The sequence below is a fragment of the Arvicanthis niloticus genome, chromosome 2 (genome assembly GCF_011762505.2).
Source record: "Arvicanthis niloticus isolate mArvNil1 chromosome 2, mArvNil1.pat.X, whole genome shotgun sequence".
Taxonomy (NCBI): Eukaryota; Metazoa; Chordata; class Mammalia; order Rodentia; family Muridae; genus Arvicanthis; species Arvicanthis niloticus.
In genome coordinates, this window is record NC_047659.1 from 78,111,622 (window position 1) to 78,129,688 (window position 18,067).

Consider the following 18,067-nt stretch of genomic DNA (forward strand, 5'->3'; position numbering starts at 1 on the left):
TCTATATCCCAGGCTGTGTCATCCTAGTGTCTGGGAGTTCTGACTCACAGTGATCATTTTTATTTGTTTATTTACTGACAGGTATATTTATAGATTTGTCAATGGGAAATCTACAGGGATGTTTTAGGGTCATTTTCCAGGACAAAATTTTATGACATCCTTGGTGCACACAGATTACATTTTATCTCAAGGTTTGACTGACTTGGGAACATTGGGTAAACAGAACTACAGGTGAATCACTCTAGGGCAGTGGTTTGTCAACCTTCAAATGCTGTGACCCTTTAATACAGTTCTTCAGGCTGGGGTGATCCCAACCATAAAATTATCACATTGCTACTTCATAACTGCAATCTTACTACTATTATAAATTACAATGTAAACACCTGATATGCAGGAGTGACTCCTGTGAAAGGCTTGTTGGACCCTAAGGGGTCATGACCTACAGGTTGAGCGGCTGCTCTAGGTGAAAATTTTGTGGTGTGCTGTATAAAATTCTGAGGATTTCCTCTCCTCCAAAGCTATACCTTGAAACAACTTTTATCTGGTGAACAACTGGCTTCTCTACACCACTTACATCATCTCCTCTTTCTACTTAAATGAAACGTCATAAATAGGCCTCCAAGAACTACATCTAGAGTGTTAATGTTTAGCCTTGTTCTGTGAATGTTTGTCATCACAGATGGCACTGATCCTTTTTTATTCTTTGTGCTCTGGGTCTTAATGGTATAAAGAAAAAAAAATTTTTTTTTTTTGTCTCTATGTTAGGTTGATGAATGCCAAATACATATTATTTTGTTTTTTAGTAATATTTTTTCTTGGTCACAGATGACTAAACTGCTTATTTTTCAAAATCAAAGTGTAAATCTTTTGCTTAGTTCTGACACTGTTGATGGTGACTATCTTTGGACATAGTAGCATGGTATCTTAGAGGTGACATTAATGATGGGCTTATGCAATGGTTTTCCCACATGCCCTTGCTGTAGGTATGTATATGTCCCAGCCATTAACATTAAGAGAGATGGGATTAATAGTTGAGTAGCCTTTACTTTAGAAGCATTTTCATTCATGCTGGTGTTAGTACTAGAAAACCCTGGGCGTAGTGCTAAAGATGTGAAAAGCTGAGAAAAGTGATCTCATCCAGTAGCTATTAAAAAATTCAGACTGTCTCAGATCCATATACCTGATTAACCTAGCACAGTCAAAATCTTTACACATGTGAAAGAAAGGCAGATCTAGCACGAGGAATGAATGGCTCACAGGGCCTCAGGCTTCAACTAGAATGCTGAAGTAAAGACAGTTCAGTTACTCTGACAGTGTTACTAAGTATTTCTACTCAAGACATGTTAAAAACTATGAATAGAGTATATATTTCATAATGTATCAGAACCACATGCACATATATGTGTGTGTTAGCATTTTGAAGACCAATATTTTCATGTAGGAAGTTGTTGTGACAATGGAGAGCAAACATATTTTGCGACTGTGTTTTTAACAGAGGAAAACAAAACAGAATAAAATAAAGCAAAACAAAACAAAACAAAACAAAACAAAACAAAACAAAACAAAACAAAATAAAATAAAATACACCACACATCTGTTTCCAATAGCGGCTTCTTCTTCTACTACTATTTCTCCTTCTTTCTTCTCCTCCTCCTCTTCCTCCTCCTCTTCCTCCTCCTCCTCCTCCTCCTTCTTCTTCTTCCTTTTCTTCCTCCTCCTCCTCCCTCCTCCTCTGCCTCCTCCTCCTCTTCCTCTTCTTCTTCTCCTTCTTCTCCTCCTTCTCTTCCTCCTCCTTCTCTTCCTCCTCCTCTTCTTCCTTCTCCTCTATATTATTATTATTAGTAAAATATGCTGACCACTGAGTCTGAAAAACATAGTGGTAAATGTAGTATTTTTGGAAAGCCCAGGTACTCTATTTATTTAAAATGTGTTTATATTAACTTTGAAAAGCTTAATTTCTATTTAAACTGAGGGTTCAAATATGCTCACTCATTTTCAAGGGAATTTATCTATTTGTAAAGCACCTATCTACAAGTAGTCAACTGTCAATTTTGTAGATATAGAAATCAAGAAACAACGACTCATTTGATATTTTAAAATAATTTACACACCTGACACTTCCTTTTCAGAGTCAGCTGCCAAGGAATTGTGCTGTTGTGTGTTTGTGTGAAATGAATCACAACAGGGTAAGAGAAAGGTTAGTTATTAAAACAATCAAGCATTCACTTCAGTTTATTCACAACCCATTAGAGGACAGCAGGCTTCTGTGGTACCTCTCCAACATGACTTATTATCTATAGAGAAAATCAATTTTTGAGGTTGTTTTAAATCTTAAAAGTACCTTTCCTTAATATAAAAGCCCTTTAATTTTAACTGACAGATCAATTCTAAAACTTTATTTTGAAAAGAAAATGTGAAAGAATTTGTCTTTAGAATTAAAAAGGATTAAAAAAAATAAACCAGACATTCTAAAAAAAAAAAAAAATCAGCCTGATTTTTTTTAGTGCTAATAAAGTCCTGGTGACAAAATAGTTGTCTTTTTGATTTTATCACAAAAAATAAACTGGTAGTGACAGGATATGATGGAGAGATTTGACATCCTGGCAAATCACTGTCATTGATTCAATTATTCTAATTCTGAATAAGAGCTGTATACAGTGTGTGTTTATGCTACACTGGGCTTTTTTTTTTTTTTTTTTTTTTTAAGTGACTGACAATCATCATATTGGTGAGACAGTTTTAAAAACCTAGTCTTTGTTTTCTACAATGTTGTCAAGAGCAAATAGAGTATAATTTGTGGTATATTAAAAGGAAACTGCTTAAAATGCTAGTTAAAGATGCTTCAAAATATTCTAATTTATTTGAAAATGTATTTTGGAAATTCAATTTCTGCCAACAGATGTTAAACATCTTTTTTTAAAAAATTGGAGTTTTAAAATACATGCAAGTTGCTTTCTAACACCCACTGTTTGCCTCTGGCTCGTCAAACCCTTCAAGAGTATGGATGCATGACACCAAACCCTAGTGTTTTATATGAAAACCTGCTCCATATGCTGTGTCCCGAAGATGTATAGTTTCAATCAGTGTTCATGGTTAACAAAGGGTTTGGGTGGTACAATGGAAATCTGTGTTTGTCCCAGTTATTCACTTTGTCTTAGACCTATAGTCTATAACTTGGTCACCAGGCTTCACTATACAACCATAGGACCCCAGTATTAGTGTAGCTGCCAGCTTCAATTTTGTCTGTTGACACAATTTCATAGTGCTGACATCAATTATCCAGAACTTTAGAACAGCCATCCACCCAGCTTCTTCTTGTCTGCTTCCCATCAAGTCCTGTATGTATTGTCTAACGTGTGTGTGGGGGTAATGCAGACTGAATCCCCAAAGATGATTTTTGTCTTCACTATTTTAAACAACAGAATGCGCAAATGCAAACTGCTTCAAATGCTAGCAAACAAAACATTCTTTAAAAAAGCACCATCTTGGCAGTTTTTGGTGACCTTTTCAAAAACAAACTGATCTGAAATGTAATACACAACTTGAATTCAATGTTCTATACTCTGTGTATGGGGTGTGACATGCGTGTTAGCATAAGACACAAGCCACCATCATCCACTGCTGCAGTCCACAAGAACTAGTGACAACTCTAAGGCACACTGTGTTTTAGGTATGTTTTGGTGTTTATTTAAAAATTAATTAGTATTAAAAAAACAAAACAGCAGATAAATGTCAAATGACAGTATTTTTGCCATATTATGTTTATACAAAAGTTAGCAGAAAAACAAATAATGAAACAACCCAAACTGAAGAATGGTGGCTTTCCTTTTAACCCTGTGTTTCTCAAAGACTGGAGGGTCAGATCATTCAGACAAATATTTACATAAGCTACTAGCAATCCTAATCAGAGTGTCAGATAACTTCGCATGCGGTGACCAAGGAGAGACCCTAGAAGTCCAGGTGCTTCTTGCCTCCGGCCATCATGCTGCAGCCTGCGCCCAGCAGTTTGGCAGATGCTGCCAGATCCTGTTTGCTTGAACGGCCCATTGTGTCTGACAAGTCTGGAGGCAAATGCAGTCGCTGGGGCACATGGTGAGAGAAGAAAAAGAAGAAAAAGTTAATTTTACTTTCCCCGCCCCCCCCCCCCCCCCCCCCCCCGCACACTTCAGAATACAATATTCTGCTCTGTTGATCAGCATTTAGTCTTTCTTACATATGAAATCTCTGCTAAAACAATTCCTCTGATGAAGCCCATCACCATCACATTCCCTTCGTACTAGGGTTTTACAAACTATAACAACTGTTAGAAGCTGGACCACAATTCTCAGTGGAATGTCTTCAGAGTCCAAAACTAAATCTGTTAAGATTTTCCTTTCTTAGGAATGAAAACATGCAAATGCACAAATTAAAAATATAAAATTATAGCATTTTTTTCTGGTTCTGTTTTTGCCAGGGTCCTAAAATGCTTTTTAACTGTAGCTTTTCAAGAATGGTGGATTCCCACAGACGCTTGCTTCTCTGTGTGTCTAAGCTGGCCTGATGATTCAATTTCATTTTCTACTTTTTCTAGGACCTTGCATTGTTCACAGTAGTACTGGCACAGTGAGGACAATGGTGCTGCACTGCAGTGCTTTTCCTATGCACAGCTGAGCTGGCCACAGCATCTACTATAGGTTTGTCTCAATGCACAACATTGGAATAGGCTTTCAAAACTGTACTTTGGCTTTCAATATCCTCTAGATCCAAGCTTACTTAGGCAGACCAACCCATAGCTGAACTGCAAGATGTTTCTGTAATTAGGAAGAGATACACATATTTTTAAAAGACTGTTTTTGTTTGGAAAGGAATATAAGCCAGAAATGGTGGTGCACATCTTTAATCCCTGCACTTGGGAGGCAGAGACAGGTGGATCTCTGAGTTCTAGACCAACTTGATCTACAAAGCTAGTTCTAGAACAGCCAGGACTACATAGAGAACCTTGTTGTACCCTCTCCTCTCCACTCCACACTACCCTGCAGAAAAGGAGAAATGAATATAAACTTATTTTAATTATCAGTTCTCTATCTCTCTGTCTCACACACAGAGAAACCCAAATTTAGTTGAGAGGTAGAGGTAGGCAGATCTCTGTTGTGAGTTTGAGGTCAGCCTTATCTAGCTAGGGGTACACAGTAAGACCCTATCTCTGTCCCCACTGTTCAACCCAAATTTAAGGAAGAAGGAGTTGACTTTCCAGATTAAACACATAGACTATTTTTTTTTTTAAGAATCATTATTACCCTTTATTTAATATAGTAAAACATCCATTCACATGGCATTTCCATTGTATTAGGTATTAACATAATCTATCTGCATATGATTTAAAGTCTATAGGAGGAAAGGTATAGTTACTATGCTATAGGAGGGACTTTGATATACACAAATTTTAGAATCTGCAGGGGTTATAGAACTGTTCCTCCATGGTGACAAAGGATTACTCTCCCTGTTGTGTGAGGGCAGTATCACAGGCATGACAGGATAGGGTTCTCTCATAGCTATCCTAGCTGAGACCTTCATTTGGAAAACTCTCTTCAATGGGGGTGGGGGAAGCTAGGACCGTTTTTTTTTTTTTTTTGTCAAAATGTTTGCTCACAAGCATATGTTCCTGCTAGACGCTTTCCTGATGAAAGGACTCCTTGTTGTCATGTAAACACAAGCTGTATGTAAGTAATCAAAATATTTAAAACCATTTAAGATAATTTATGAAAAGATTCTTCCTTGAGTTGTTTATCACAAATATGAATGTATTTCAGATGACAAGCACTGCTGTACCAATAGATGCATGGTCAGCAAGGATGTCAGATGGGAGAAGGGGGTGTGGAAACCTGGGGTGTCCACACAGAGCTGTTCATTTCATCTGCAGCGCCCAGTCTGTCAATTATTAAGTAATTGTTTCTTGAATCTCAGAGGAGACCTATTTGTTCCCAAATGATTCTTTCAGTTCTTTGTACTCTGTTTGTTACACAGAAGATTTCAAGCAGACATGAAAGCAAGATAGGCTCAGTGGTCTTGAGGGAAGCATAGCTCCCGGGTCTGAGGCCACAAGTGTCTTCTGTCCACACACAGTCCACAGAAGAACAGGAGGGACCGAGACCTTTAATTGTATCTGTGTTTTACTTTAAGGGCTCATACTCATTGCTGAAGAACACAGGAAAATGAGCAGCATACAGGCATGGTTGAAGTGATTTGAAACTCAGGAGAGTTACAGTGTGTGTTTCCAATGCTGAAACCTATCAAATAGTAGCCTTATGACGTGACCTCAACAAACACATCTACAAGGTGAAGTGATCATATCACCTTCCACAACATGGTTTCCTTATAAACCTACTTATATGAAGAAGGCAACTGCAAAAATCACCCTCATAGTGAACTCTCCAGGTTATGGATCCAAGAAAGGCACGTGCAAAGGAGAAAGCTTTACAGAGATGGACCCTGAGATGGACCTAATCGATGAGCTCAGTTCTGACAAGAATGGGACTGCCCATTGGCAGGAGCAGTATCATATAGGGTAGGCATATTTGGGGGCTCAGTTTGTCTGAGAAATCTAAGCAGGAAAGCAACTGTAGTTTGCCCAGGACTAGCAAAATAAAACATATGCAGGAGAACAACTATTTGCTTAGTGACTGCCTAAGTACTTCTTTTTCCACCTTCTCTCTCTCTCTCTCTCTCTCTCTCACTCTCTCTCTCTCCTTATTTAGGTAATGAGTGTCAGCCAATTGGCTGAACGCCCGTCTTTGAAAAAAAAAAAAAAGGAACATGTGACATGCTTGGAAATCTTTTGGATTGAATGGCTTTGAAGAAAAGTCAAATATTCATGTGCTACTTCTGATCAGAAAGACTTGGGGTAATATGAGTAACCACTCCTAGCCAAACAGTTTCCTATAAAGCTGCTTATATATTCTTGAAGGCCCAAAGTGAGCTAGGTAATCTGTGTCTTTGTGTATATCTCTTGCTTTAGCTGACTTCTTGAATGTGGTCACCATGAGATGTAAATTCTTGAGCAGAATGTTTGTTCTTTCTTTCCAAGCCTCCCCTGTGTGTGTGCACCACGTCAGTGTGATGTGAAGCTGAGAAGAAAGGAGCTCAGGCTCTGGCCTTGCCAGCTGTGTCAAGAAGCTCTCCTCTGAGGCTTCCAAAGCCTGCACACATTTGACATGTAAACGCCCAGGTGCCGCTGCATCCCAGATCTGTCTTCTGAAAAAGTGTATTGCATGGCAACCTTCTTTATGATAAACTGCCAGGCTGTGGTGTAGATAAACTTTTAGATGTTGAGATTTCATTGAATAACAGTTTAAATAAAAACCAGAATGAAATAAAAATGAATAGGATGAATGCATAAAATATTCTCAGCATTATAAACCCAATCAAAGGATTCGTCTGTCTCTTTATATCTGGGGGCCTGAGCAAAGGCCAAAACAAAAATGGATCTTTTATCCTGAGCTGAAGATTTGTTCCACCTGATTCTGTTTTCTGAAATTCTAAGAGTGAAGGACTGTGCAGACGAGGCAGGGGATGATATCTGGCTGCTGGAAGCCTGGTTTTTCTCTTAGCACCATGTCTACATATGGGTAGAGGTATGGGAAAAGAAAGAGTTCCCATAATTCCCACAGGTGGCTGGGGAATGTGCAGGGATGGATCCAATGTGATCACTGGATTCCTTTCTGCCACTATGTATGGAAGGAGAGAGTGCACTAAAACACGCAGGCAGGTTTGGAAGCTTCCAAAGGCATCTGCATTCCACAGGAAGCCCAGGCTAGAAGCAAGCAGCAGACATGACTGCTCTGTGGATCCAGGGCTTCCCAAGGAGGGCAGGACGTTAAAGTTCTTTCCCAAGGTCTACCTCTCCTTTGTGCTTAGCCACTAAATATTTATCCCTTCTGGTCAGCAACCTACTGATCCTAGAGACACATAGACAGGGACTTCCTGGCTACAGGCTCCCTTCTTAATTCTGTCTCCCCCAGACTGGCAGGCCTGCTCTCAGCATTCAGACTCCAGACAGAAGGATCAAGACAATGAGTGAAGATTACACTGGGATTGGAGACAAACTGAAGGTAAATACCCGTTAAAGTAAGACTAATCAATTTATATGTTTCATATTTGCTAAGAGAAAACCTCTAGGCAGTGTTTGTTTTCTGAAAACAGTTGACAGAGTCCATTTAACCCTTAGCAGATGAGCAGGGGCTCTTTTACAAATTTCTCGTATTCCCCGGAAAGCCAGTTTGAGTTGCTCAGAACCACAGAACATTAATCTTTGAGAATAGTTTCCAGTGCATTTTAATTTTCTTTTAAATATAACAAATTTGAGTGAAAACTAGTGCACTCCTGATGGGTTCTGTGTTGTCCACCTAACTGAAAATGTGCCCCTCTGCTCTGCCAGAGCAGAAGCAGAAGCCACATTCAAGAGCACTGGGCACGGAGGAGGAGTGCTGTGGTTCTCACCTCTGTACTTCACTTTCAGGGTGACCTTTGATAAGCCTCAGTATGCTCATCCATATGAAGGAACACTGTGCCCTCATAAGACTGCCATGGAGATAAAATGACATGTACAGATACGTTCTGAACTATAGAGTACCATACTAACATATTTAAACACCCTTTCCTTAAAAAATAGGCTTCAGGGGTCTCAGAAAAATAAATGTAGTATAGCATGATAAAAGCAGGTGTGTTTAGTAGGGCAAGGAAGTGAATCTATAGGTAGCACTCACTGTATATAACTATAAATGGCAGCAACTTAGTTATTGGGTTTCAGGAAGTAAGGTACAACTTCAGTATTGGTACACATTTCCCCCACCCCTACCCCCACACTTCATTGCAGCTCTCTACATAAACATAAAGGAAGCTTCACCCACAATTCCTTATTTTGTGTTTGGGTCAGTGCATGGCTGTATTAAAAAGGTATTATGGTTTGAACAAGAAATGTCTCCTATAGTCTTGGGCATTGATACTTGATCCTCAGTTGGTGGTGCTGTTTGGGGAGGCTCAGATGGTATAGCCTTGCTGGAGGAACTTTGTCTCTGGAAGCAGGCTTTGAAAGTGAAGCCTTACCTACTAGTTTGCCCCTATGATTCATGCTTGCCTCGCTAGCTGCCATGCCTATAGTTTGTTGCCCAGTTTCCCTGTCATCATGGATGGACTCTAACACTCTAGAACTAGAAGCCAGAAGCCCAACTAAACTCTTTCTTACTTAAGTTGCCTTGGCTATGGTGTTTGATCACAGCAACAGAAGAGTAAGTAACACAGAAATCAATTCAAGATTCACATCATCTTAAAAGCCTGACTTCTGCATGTCTTCACTGCTGACAAAATGGCTAATAAAGGGAACGTCAAAATACGAAGCTTCTCTACCTGGTTCTAGTAGTCACTTTTCCTTCTTGACACCGAGAGGAGGAAACATGAACAACAAGCATCCATCCCATGCTTCTGCAGTCTTTCGGTTCTGTGGTGCATTCATGGACAGAAAGCTTGTTGGGTTTTGTAATCATTCTCTGTGTGATGCAATGAGTTAGGGCTAAGGAGCCACAAAAGAGGCATTCCTGTCCTAGGCTTGAAAAAGCAGAGATGCCACTGCTTACAAATGCTTGTCATTCTAGGTCCAGGTGATCTGATGCTTTGGCCTCTTCAGGCACCTGAAGTGCGCACACACACGCGCGCACACACACACACACACACACACACACACACACACACACACACTTAAAAGTAGTAAAGGTAAATTTAAAGGTTGAAGTGTATTTGTTCTCTATTTTGCTCCCACGAGTAGGGAATTTTGAGCACAAAGGATGCGTCTGCTTTCTAAATAAGGGATCCACTTCTGGTTCCAAGACTGATGCTGAGTGGAGAAAAATGTGGCCAAAAGGTAGGACCTGGAAGTTGGCCATGTCACTTTTACTCACAGCCTGAACTTAAACATCGACAAACTGAGCTGCAAAACAGGCTTTTTGTTTAAATGTATGTAAAAATATATAATAAGTTTATTATTATCAAGGAAGAGCAAATGCATATGGAGAGACAAGCACACCGGGGGGTCAACTGGTACTATGCTATGGTTACAGGAAAGGCTGCGTAATAAAACCATCAGCATCTTGGAGGATATAGTTGTGGTGCACCCCAGCTCACTGCTTGGGGCTTCAGTTTTAGTTTCCAACCAAGGAAACACTCATCTGGTTTCCCCCAGGAGCCTAGAATGTGGGAGGGTAAAGCAATGTTCTCTTTTTCTGTCTTATAGAAAGATTTCTCTTTCTGCAGCAGAGAGATGAATTTCCTACCAGAGGCAAGGGGAAGAGGATGTAGCAGGCTTGAGACATTTGTCATTATTACAAGGTTTTAGACTGTTGTTTCAGTTAGTAAAATTTTCAGCATTTTATACTACTATTTAACAACATTATTATTATTTACTGTGGGTTTGGTCATGTGTGTGGTGCGTGTATGTGAGTATGAGCATGGAGTAGCCAGAGTAGGATACTACATGTTTTCTTCTAGGACTCTCCACCATTCTTGTCTTACTCACTGAACTAGAAACTTGCCAGTTTGGCTGGCTGACTGGCCAGCCAGCAAGCTTTGGGACCTGCCTGCTTCTGTTACCTAATGCTGAGGTACAGGCACAAGCAGCCATGCTTGGCATTTGAACTCAAAGCTTCACGTTCACAAGGCAAGTGCTCTTACCCACTGATGCATCTCTCTAACCTCTAATTATTATACTTTGACATTTGTATTATTCAACGATTATATTATTATTATAACATTATATTGAAAGCATTCTACACTCAAAATCTTACAGTGTGGTATGCTTCTGCCCAAATTTTCATGAACTGTATATCAGCTGCATATCTAGCCTGTCCAGACGAAACAATGCCAGAACCATTCCCCCACCCCCTTCTTTTCTTTTTGGATTTGCAAGTGTTCATTTGCTAGCTGCTGGGCATTTCTGGAAAATATTCTGCCACACATGGTGAGGATTTTGGTTTATGTTTTTATTTTCTTAAGGTCCAATTCATTCTCAGGGTTTAAAATTAAAATAGTTTCAATTAGTGTCATATTTTTATTCTATTCTTTGAATTAAGAAATTCATTTGGTTTTGGTTTTTCTTGATTGATCTGAAAGTTAGACAACATCTCAGAGCTGGAACACTGCACATTGGCTGCCCATTGAAAAATGCTCAGGTGTGCAATTATTTTGACCGTCAATTATAACTGACAGTATTGTCTTGCCTCCAAATCTGCTTTCACCTCTCTGAAAGCAGACTGTGAAGAACTTACTTGTCTAAACAGAAGTGTGATTTGTGAAAAGGCATGTGTCTGTGGCAGAGATTGCTAGTTTACTCCTAATATCTATTCTTCTTAGAAAGTAAAAGAATCCCTGAATATTAGAAGGTTACATGGACTCCCTGAACCAAGGCTACATTTCCCAGCTTCCCTTGCTTGCAGATGAGGTTGAGTGACTGCATCTTGGGCAAAAGTGCCATAGTTAATGTTAGAATGAGGGTTCCCTCTGACCCCCGTGAGGGAACTGTCACTTTCTCTTCCCTCTTAGAATGACTAGTAAACATCACCATTTACCTGTCCTCTGGCCAGACTCTTTCCATGGACAGGATAATTAGTAATGCAGTGTGCATATAAAATCTCTATGAATCTCGTAGTTGGTGATGGCACATGCCTATAATCCCAAGATTCTGGATGCAGAGGCAAGAAGACCAGTAGTTTAAGGCTATCCTTAGCTACAAACAGAATTGAAGGGCAGCCTGGATTATATGAGACTCTATCTGTTCTCCTCCCAGAAAAGGTAAAACCAAATCAAAAAACTCCAAAAAACCCTTTCTTTGTCAAATTTGATCTGGGGGCATAGAAACTCTGAATTCCCTATCTAGATGGCTACAAAGCTTATATAATTCTTATTTTCAGGTTGTTTACTCATGAATGCTGACTGTGTGTGTACTCTGAAGCACCTGGAGTAGCAAAGGCATGGCTGTTAGTGGGCAGTATGAACATTATGTGTGTGCAGGATGCATGCATACAAATACAGAAGTGGTTCCATTTATAGAAGAGAAAGGAGGTGGTCTGAGGAGTGATCTTCTCTGTCTCATGTTATCAAGTAGAACTCTTATCCTAAAGTCCAAGAAAAGTATATTTGTGAAAGAAAGAGACACATTTAATGGCCTGACAACTTTAAAATGTTCCAGTATAGTTATCTTGTCTTTTCTTTGCAGTCTTGCTCTATGCTCTGCAAGTGCTTAGGACACAATAACTGCCTTCTTTTCAAGGCGCTGAAGCAGCTATCCTGGTCATAAAGTGAAAGCTATGTGCTGAGGAGAACAAAGCAAAGGACAGAATGAATCTAGGATCTTCTGGTCACCAAAGGAGCTTGGGTCACCCAACTGGGTCTATGTGAGGGATACAGACTTCTGTATTAACCAAGACACAGTCACTAGATCACTGTAACAATAGCCTAACCTCCACTCAATTAATTAATACAGATCTTGGCAAAGGACACATGAAATATACAAGTTCTATGATATACATATGCTTTGATTTAGGTGTTGGAAGATGGGCAGGGACGTCAAAGATCTCAGACTGTAAGTGTTGTTTTGATCAATCTGAGAACCTGGAAGGCAAACATTATATCCAGGTGAGGGATGCTAATTTTTCAATCAAGCCTACTATTTCATGTGGTTTCAAGGTAGCTACTTATAAAATGAACGAGATCACAGAAAACAAGATTCAAATTGTAGAGCAGGCACTTGGTATTCACTACTCAAACTGCCTTCTAATGTTCCCTCCTCATAGCAGGGGCTGGATGGAAGTGGATGAGGCTTCTCCAACTCTATGCATCTGTGTACTAGGTTTGAAGGTGGAGGAGAAGTTTTCCTGCTGTGTTAACTACTGCAGTTGGCAGGCACTGTTGCATAGATGATTGTTCTGGCATCAGTATTCAGTGACTAGACATTGGCTTCCTAAACATCAAGAAGCCTTTGTGGAAGTGGAGGTTGGACCAATGTTTAAGTGTCCAGCTAGCTGATTCCTCTGGGTTAAGAAGCAGTTGCAGTGGAAAGTGGGGTTTTCCCAAGGTGGTGGCCAAAGAGCTGTGTATTCCAGTCAGTAGATTCAGTGGGCTCTCCCAGATTCTATCCTTCACATCCTCCTGGAGTCTAGTTTGGTAGCAATGCCCCCAATGTTCTGTCATAGATTTTCTTTCTGCATAAAATAATTAGGTAGTAATCTGTTTGTTGCAGAGAAACCCTAGAGCTACATGCAGACAAGTGCTTTGGTGGGGATAATTTATACAAAGAACTGAGGGGAAGCAAATGCACTGGGACTCTTCTAAGGAAGTAAGCTCCCAATGCTGCAACTCTTTATACAAACTCTGTTTGTGGTGACCCCACAACCTCAAACTAACTTTTGTTGCTGCTTCATAACTATAATTTTGCTATGGTTATGAAAGCAAATATCTATGTTATCTGGTGGACTCAGGCAACCCCTATGAAAGGGTAGTTCCACCCCAAATGGGTCATGACACAGAGGTGGAAAAACATTGCTCTAAGGCCTTGAGAGAACTGTATTGACAAAGAAACCACAAACCTGGTCAGAAGCCCCACTGGTCCTCGAACTTCAAAGGGTGCATCTTTCAATGGCAACATCATGTAGCCATATTTGATAATGGCCACAGGAGTGACTTCTTAAAGGGGAAGAAAATAATGGATGAGAAAGACTCTTCCCTCTATCCTTCTTTTCTGTTCAGCGTCTTATGTATTCCAGGCTAGGCCTAAGCTTGGTATGTAGCAGAGGATGATTTTGAACTTCTGGTCCTCCTGCCTTTCCCTCCTGAGCATTGGGATTACAGTATTTCCCACCATACTCACTTAAAAAAAAAAAAAACCCTAAATTCTGGGGGGATTGAACCCAGAGCTTTTACACACTAAGGCTTTGTACTGGCCAAGTGATATCCTAAGACTCAAGGAAGATTTTTCTACAAACTGCCAGAGCATAGAATTTTGTATTTTACAGTTGAAGGGATGGTTACCTATCCCTGGTAAGAGAATAAGTATTCATGGAAGAATACGAGCATGATCTTGGGTTCCAAAGGGCTGTTATATCTGATAGACTGATAATGGCCGGCCAACATCTAGTCTCCTTTTCCTTTACTACAGAGACCTGAATACAAGGCCATTAGAATTAACAGCTTTATTTTCCAGGCTTCTCTTGCAGCTAGCTTTGGACCATGTAACCAAGTCCAAAACAATATAAGGGAGCAGGAGTGATGTCACAACCTTAAAGCACCGGAAAGAACTGAACTCAGGCAGCCTGACTTCAATATCCATACTTTTATTCTCTATGTGTCAGACTATCTAAAACTAGAGACATTGATCAAGATAGGCAAGATCCCTGCTTTCATGGGACTCAGCCCAGAAGTCTAGGGGTAGTGTATAGTTCCACAGCCAAAGACTGAAAGCATGAAAGAACAGGCAAATGTGGACCATGCGGATAGAGTGGGGTGTTGGAAGGGATATGAAACATTATGACACAGCACTGGCTGCATGGAACCAGTTTAATTGGTTAAGACCTTTCCTCAAGAGCACATTTGTGCTAAGATTTTAATTTTGGGAAGGGGGTTAAGACCCAGGTGATGAGAATAAAGTTGAAAAGTTGTGAGGCAGGAGTAAGCTTGGCATGTTTGAAGAGGACAAAGATCCCAGCTTTTCTGGAGCATTAGACAAGTGAACAAATGGTTATTTAGTGTGGCTTGTAGGCAGGTGGTAGACCTGGTAAGGCTTGTAAATTATGAGAATTGATTTGGATTTAATTCTAAAGGGCAAGGGCTATCACAGAAGTGATAAAAACATTTTTCTATGGCTATTGATTATTTTCTTACTAAGTCACATGCAGAAAATTTCAATAATGAAAAACAATAGTTACTGTAAGCATTTCTATTTTATGAGAATGTTTTCAGAAAACATTGTATGAAGGTTTTGTTTTGATTCAGAAGAAACACTCAGCAACAAAGTGACTCAAGCATCTTTCCCTGCCCCTGCCACCCCCTCCCCGCCCCCCAACTATCAGGCTCTGCACACACAGGGCAGGGAGAAAGCACAGATGTTCCAGGGTGTGCAGGGACATGGGGAGAGAAACTGCAGAGTGTGTGTCCACTATCACAGGCAAAGGAAGAAAGCAGGGGGTCATGACTGTCACTATGACAGGTATCTCAGGGTACTTTACCCAGGAAGTCCCTTTTTTTGGTTGAGATGAATGAGAAAAAAAATGTAGGAGCAGTATTTTAGGGACTATCCATCAGATATCTTAAGAATAGTAAGATGGCTTAGAGGGAAAAAACCCTGTATGTATGTGTTTTAGATCTGAGTGCTAAACTTAAAGAATTATTTTAGAAATAACCCAAACTGTTAATCACATAAGAATTCCTTTGCACCCCATTTCTTTCTTCCTTTATAGTTTATAATATGGGCGCTACACCAGTGGTGGCAAAGGCAATTTGTCACTACAACTCTAAGTAGTGCCTGTTCCTTGCCATAATCTGAAACTGTGTACTCAATGAACTGCTAGTGCATAAAATGAGTGTTTTTATCCAGATCCATTCTGAAATATTAGGAGTTTATAGGTGCAGCAGACCCATGATGCAATTCAGCGGCTGGCAGAGGCATGACTGACTGACCCTTAGCTATGGAGTAGAATCCTAAGATGTGAAAAGGCAGAAACTATACTTTTGCAATCTGATAGCTTTACAAATAGCTTAGGTAAGCATGTCACTGCTATCTCACTAGCTAACTTCCAGAGCTGGCAACTCTGGAGGAGTACTCAACCCAGAAATGTGGCAAGCATACATTTTTATACCCTGGGTAGCATACCCAGGAACATGCATTGGTATCCTTTTGGCTGCAAGCAAATGACTCCCGAGAGCATAATGGCCAGAGTGTTTCTCTGTATAATGCCTATAGTGTATGCAGAGCACCATTCTCCGAGGCCCCGAGATGGTGTATGAAGTGCTCAGTGGCAGTGGCGATGTAAAACATCCTGACAGCTCTAAATCTCCCAACTACTCTCCAGTTACTTTGAGATCCCCATATTTAAGGGTCTGTTGGTTCCTGGGTATGAAGAAAGAATTTTTAATGGGGCCAAATGTAGGTATTTACAAGGGGGAATTGTTTTTTTTTTTTTTTTTTATTTTTTTTATTAGGAGCTGCCTTATGTTCAAGAGTTGTATTTACTTTGTCAAGCTCGCCAGAATTAGAAAATCCCCATTGCTAGGCAGCCTAGAGTGCACATGAAGTATTTCTGGGCATTCAGAACTGAAGCATGTGCTGCCCAAAGGCAGGTTTCATTACAGTGTGTTATTTAGTTCTCTTTCGGCTCTCCCTACTCCCACACCCCCACACAGGAGCACTTCTGTAACAGGGAATCTTGGTACTTTATGCTGTAACATATTTACATGACTGAAATGCAACAATCAACACATCTGTGAAGCCGGAGGGACAGGCACACTTTAATGGGTTCTTGAAGCAAGCTGATTTCCTGGAGCTTTTAATCTTTATTCTGTCCTGCATGCATGAACAAGCTCTCCTCTACTGTAGGTATTTGACACAGTCTACCTGGTATGAATGTGAATGAAAAGAAAATAACACAAAATTAATTTTATGTTTTATCTTTGCCAAACCATTCCTGATGTTTTCACCAGTTCAATGTGCACTGAGGACTGGGCTATTATTTCTTTCACATTGTGTTAGATTCCATACAAATGTAGCTAGGTAGTAGGTTTTTGGTTTGACAAGATGAAATGTGGCTGGCTCTATATTGATTGGACAAAAGCAGTCCATAATGAACGGATAGTATCTACCACAGCAAGGGTTCTCCCCTCTTTTCATGGACAGACAAGGCATACTTTTTCAGGCGGTGAGCACCTCAGCCGACTAAGAGTCAGGTGATGCTAGGTAGCACTGCCTGATACATGCTGTTGTATGCATTCTGAGCATTAGACATGTATTGCCATGACCTTAGTAAAATTTAGAAGAGAAATGATATTAAAGCCCTTTGAAATGAAAACTTCCATTTCCTATTTGAGTTCAGAAAGCATGTTAACCCTGGAAACCCCAACCTCAAGTATCACAGAAAAGTTACTAAAAATTTATAAACAAACCTGGTTTCACATCTGCCCTGCACATATACTTCCTTCTAAAGCCTTTCTTCTCTCCCAGTTTGGGACAGAGATTGAGAACACACTGGGCAGAGAGAGCCAGCACCTTCTCCACATGCCTTGGGGTAGAGATGAGGTAGCTGAAGACTCAGCACTCTGGCTAAGAGACACAGACTAGAGGTGGATACAACTCCAAAGAGGTACACTTTGCTGAGATGACTTCACACGTATGATGCATGCAATGATGCAAGTCAGTCTCAGACTGAAAGGCTCTCCATGAATAATACAAAATAAAGGAAACACAGCAAGTAAAACAGGAACACAATGAAAAATACAGAAAAGAACAAAATATCTGTGAGAATACAGATATATGATTGGCTACTTTTCAGTTTTTCTTTTCATTTGTTTAGCTTAATCAAAATGCATGTTTCTATAGAAATGTTAACAAGAGCGAGGTTTACTTTCCACACGGATAATTTACAAGTAATTTCTCATAGAGATTATTTTCTGTTCTTTAAAAACTCATTTGCTTTTACATGTGGAGGATTTTTACCCCCTACTACTTAACTTTACCATTGAGCTAAATCTGTTTACAAGGGCTCTGAAAGAGCCTCAAAATGTAGACCTGACTTGCTACCCCACGTTGGCTAAATCCTGTCTCAGGTTTCCAGTGCAGCAAGAAGAGGCATACTGGTTAAGTGGGAGCTCTGCACTTCCCGGCATCTCATGTCTCCAGGAAGGCTGAAGGTATACTTCTTTTGGTATTTGTGACATTATACTAAAAAATGGCACAGTGAAGAGAAGGGATTTTGTAATTGTTACTTAGGATTAGAATCTAAGCTTTAAAGATTTAAGTAAAAATATTATATGTTTTTATTCTATAAACATAATTATTAGT

At 40.0% G+C, this 18,067-nt stretch overlaps 1 protein-coding gene across 5 annotated transcripts in view; it reads right to left on the reverse strand.

The window, feature by feature from the left end:
* Nucleotides 1-3,660: 3,660 nt before the first annotated feature.
* Elp4 (elongator acetyltransferase complex subunit 4) overlaps nt 3,661-18,067 on the reverse strand; it is a 190,080-nt gene continuing 175,673 nt past the window's right edge. For 4 of the 5 annotated variants that reach the window (XM_076929384.1, XM_076929385.1, XM_076929386.1 and 1 more), the window contains one exon: nt 3,661-4,080. In XM_076929384.1, the coding sequence (XP_076785499.1) occupies nt 3,905-4,080 (176 nt within the window). In that variant the 3' untranslated portion in view covers nt 3,661-3,904. Of the gene's footprint in view, nt 4,081-13,607; nt 13,705-18,067 lie in introns of all 5 variants that reach the window. The other variant, XR_013108724.1, reaches the window with a different exon arrangement.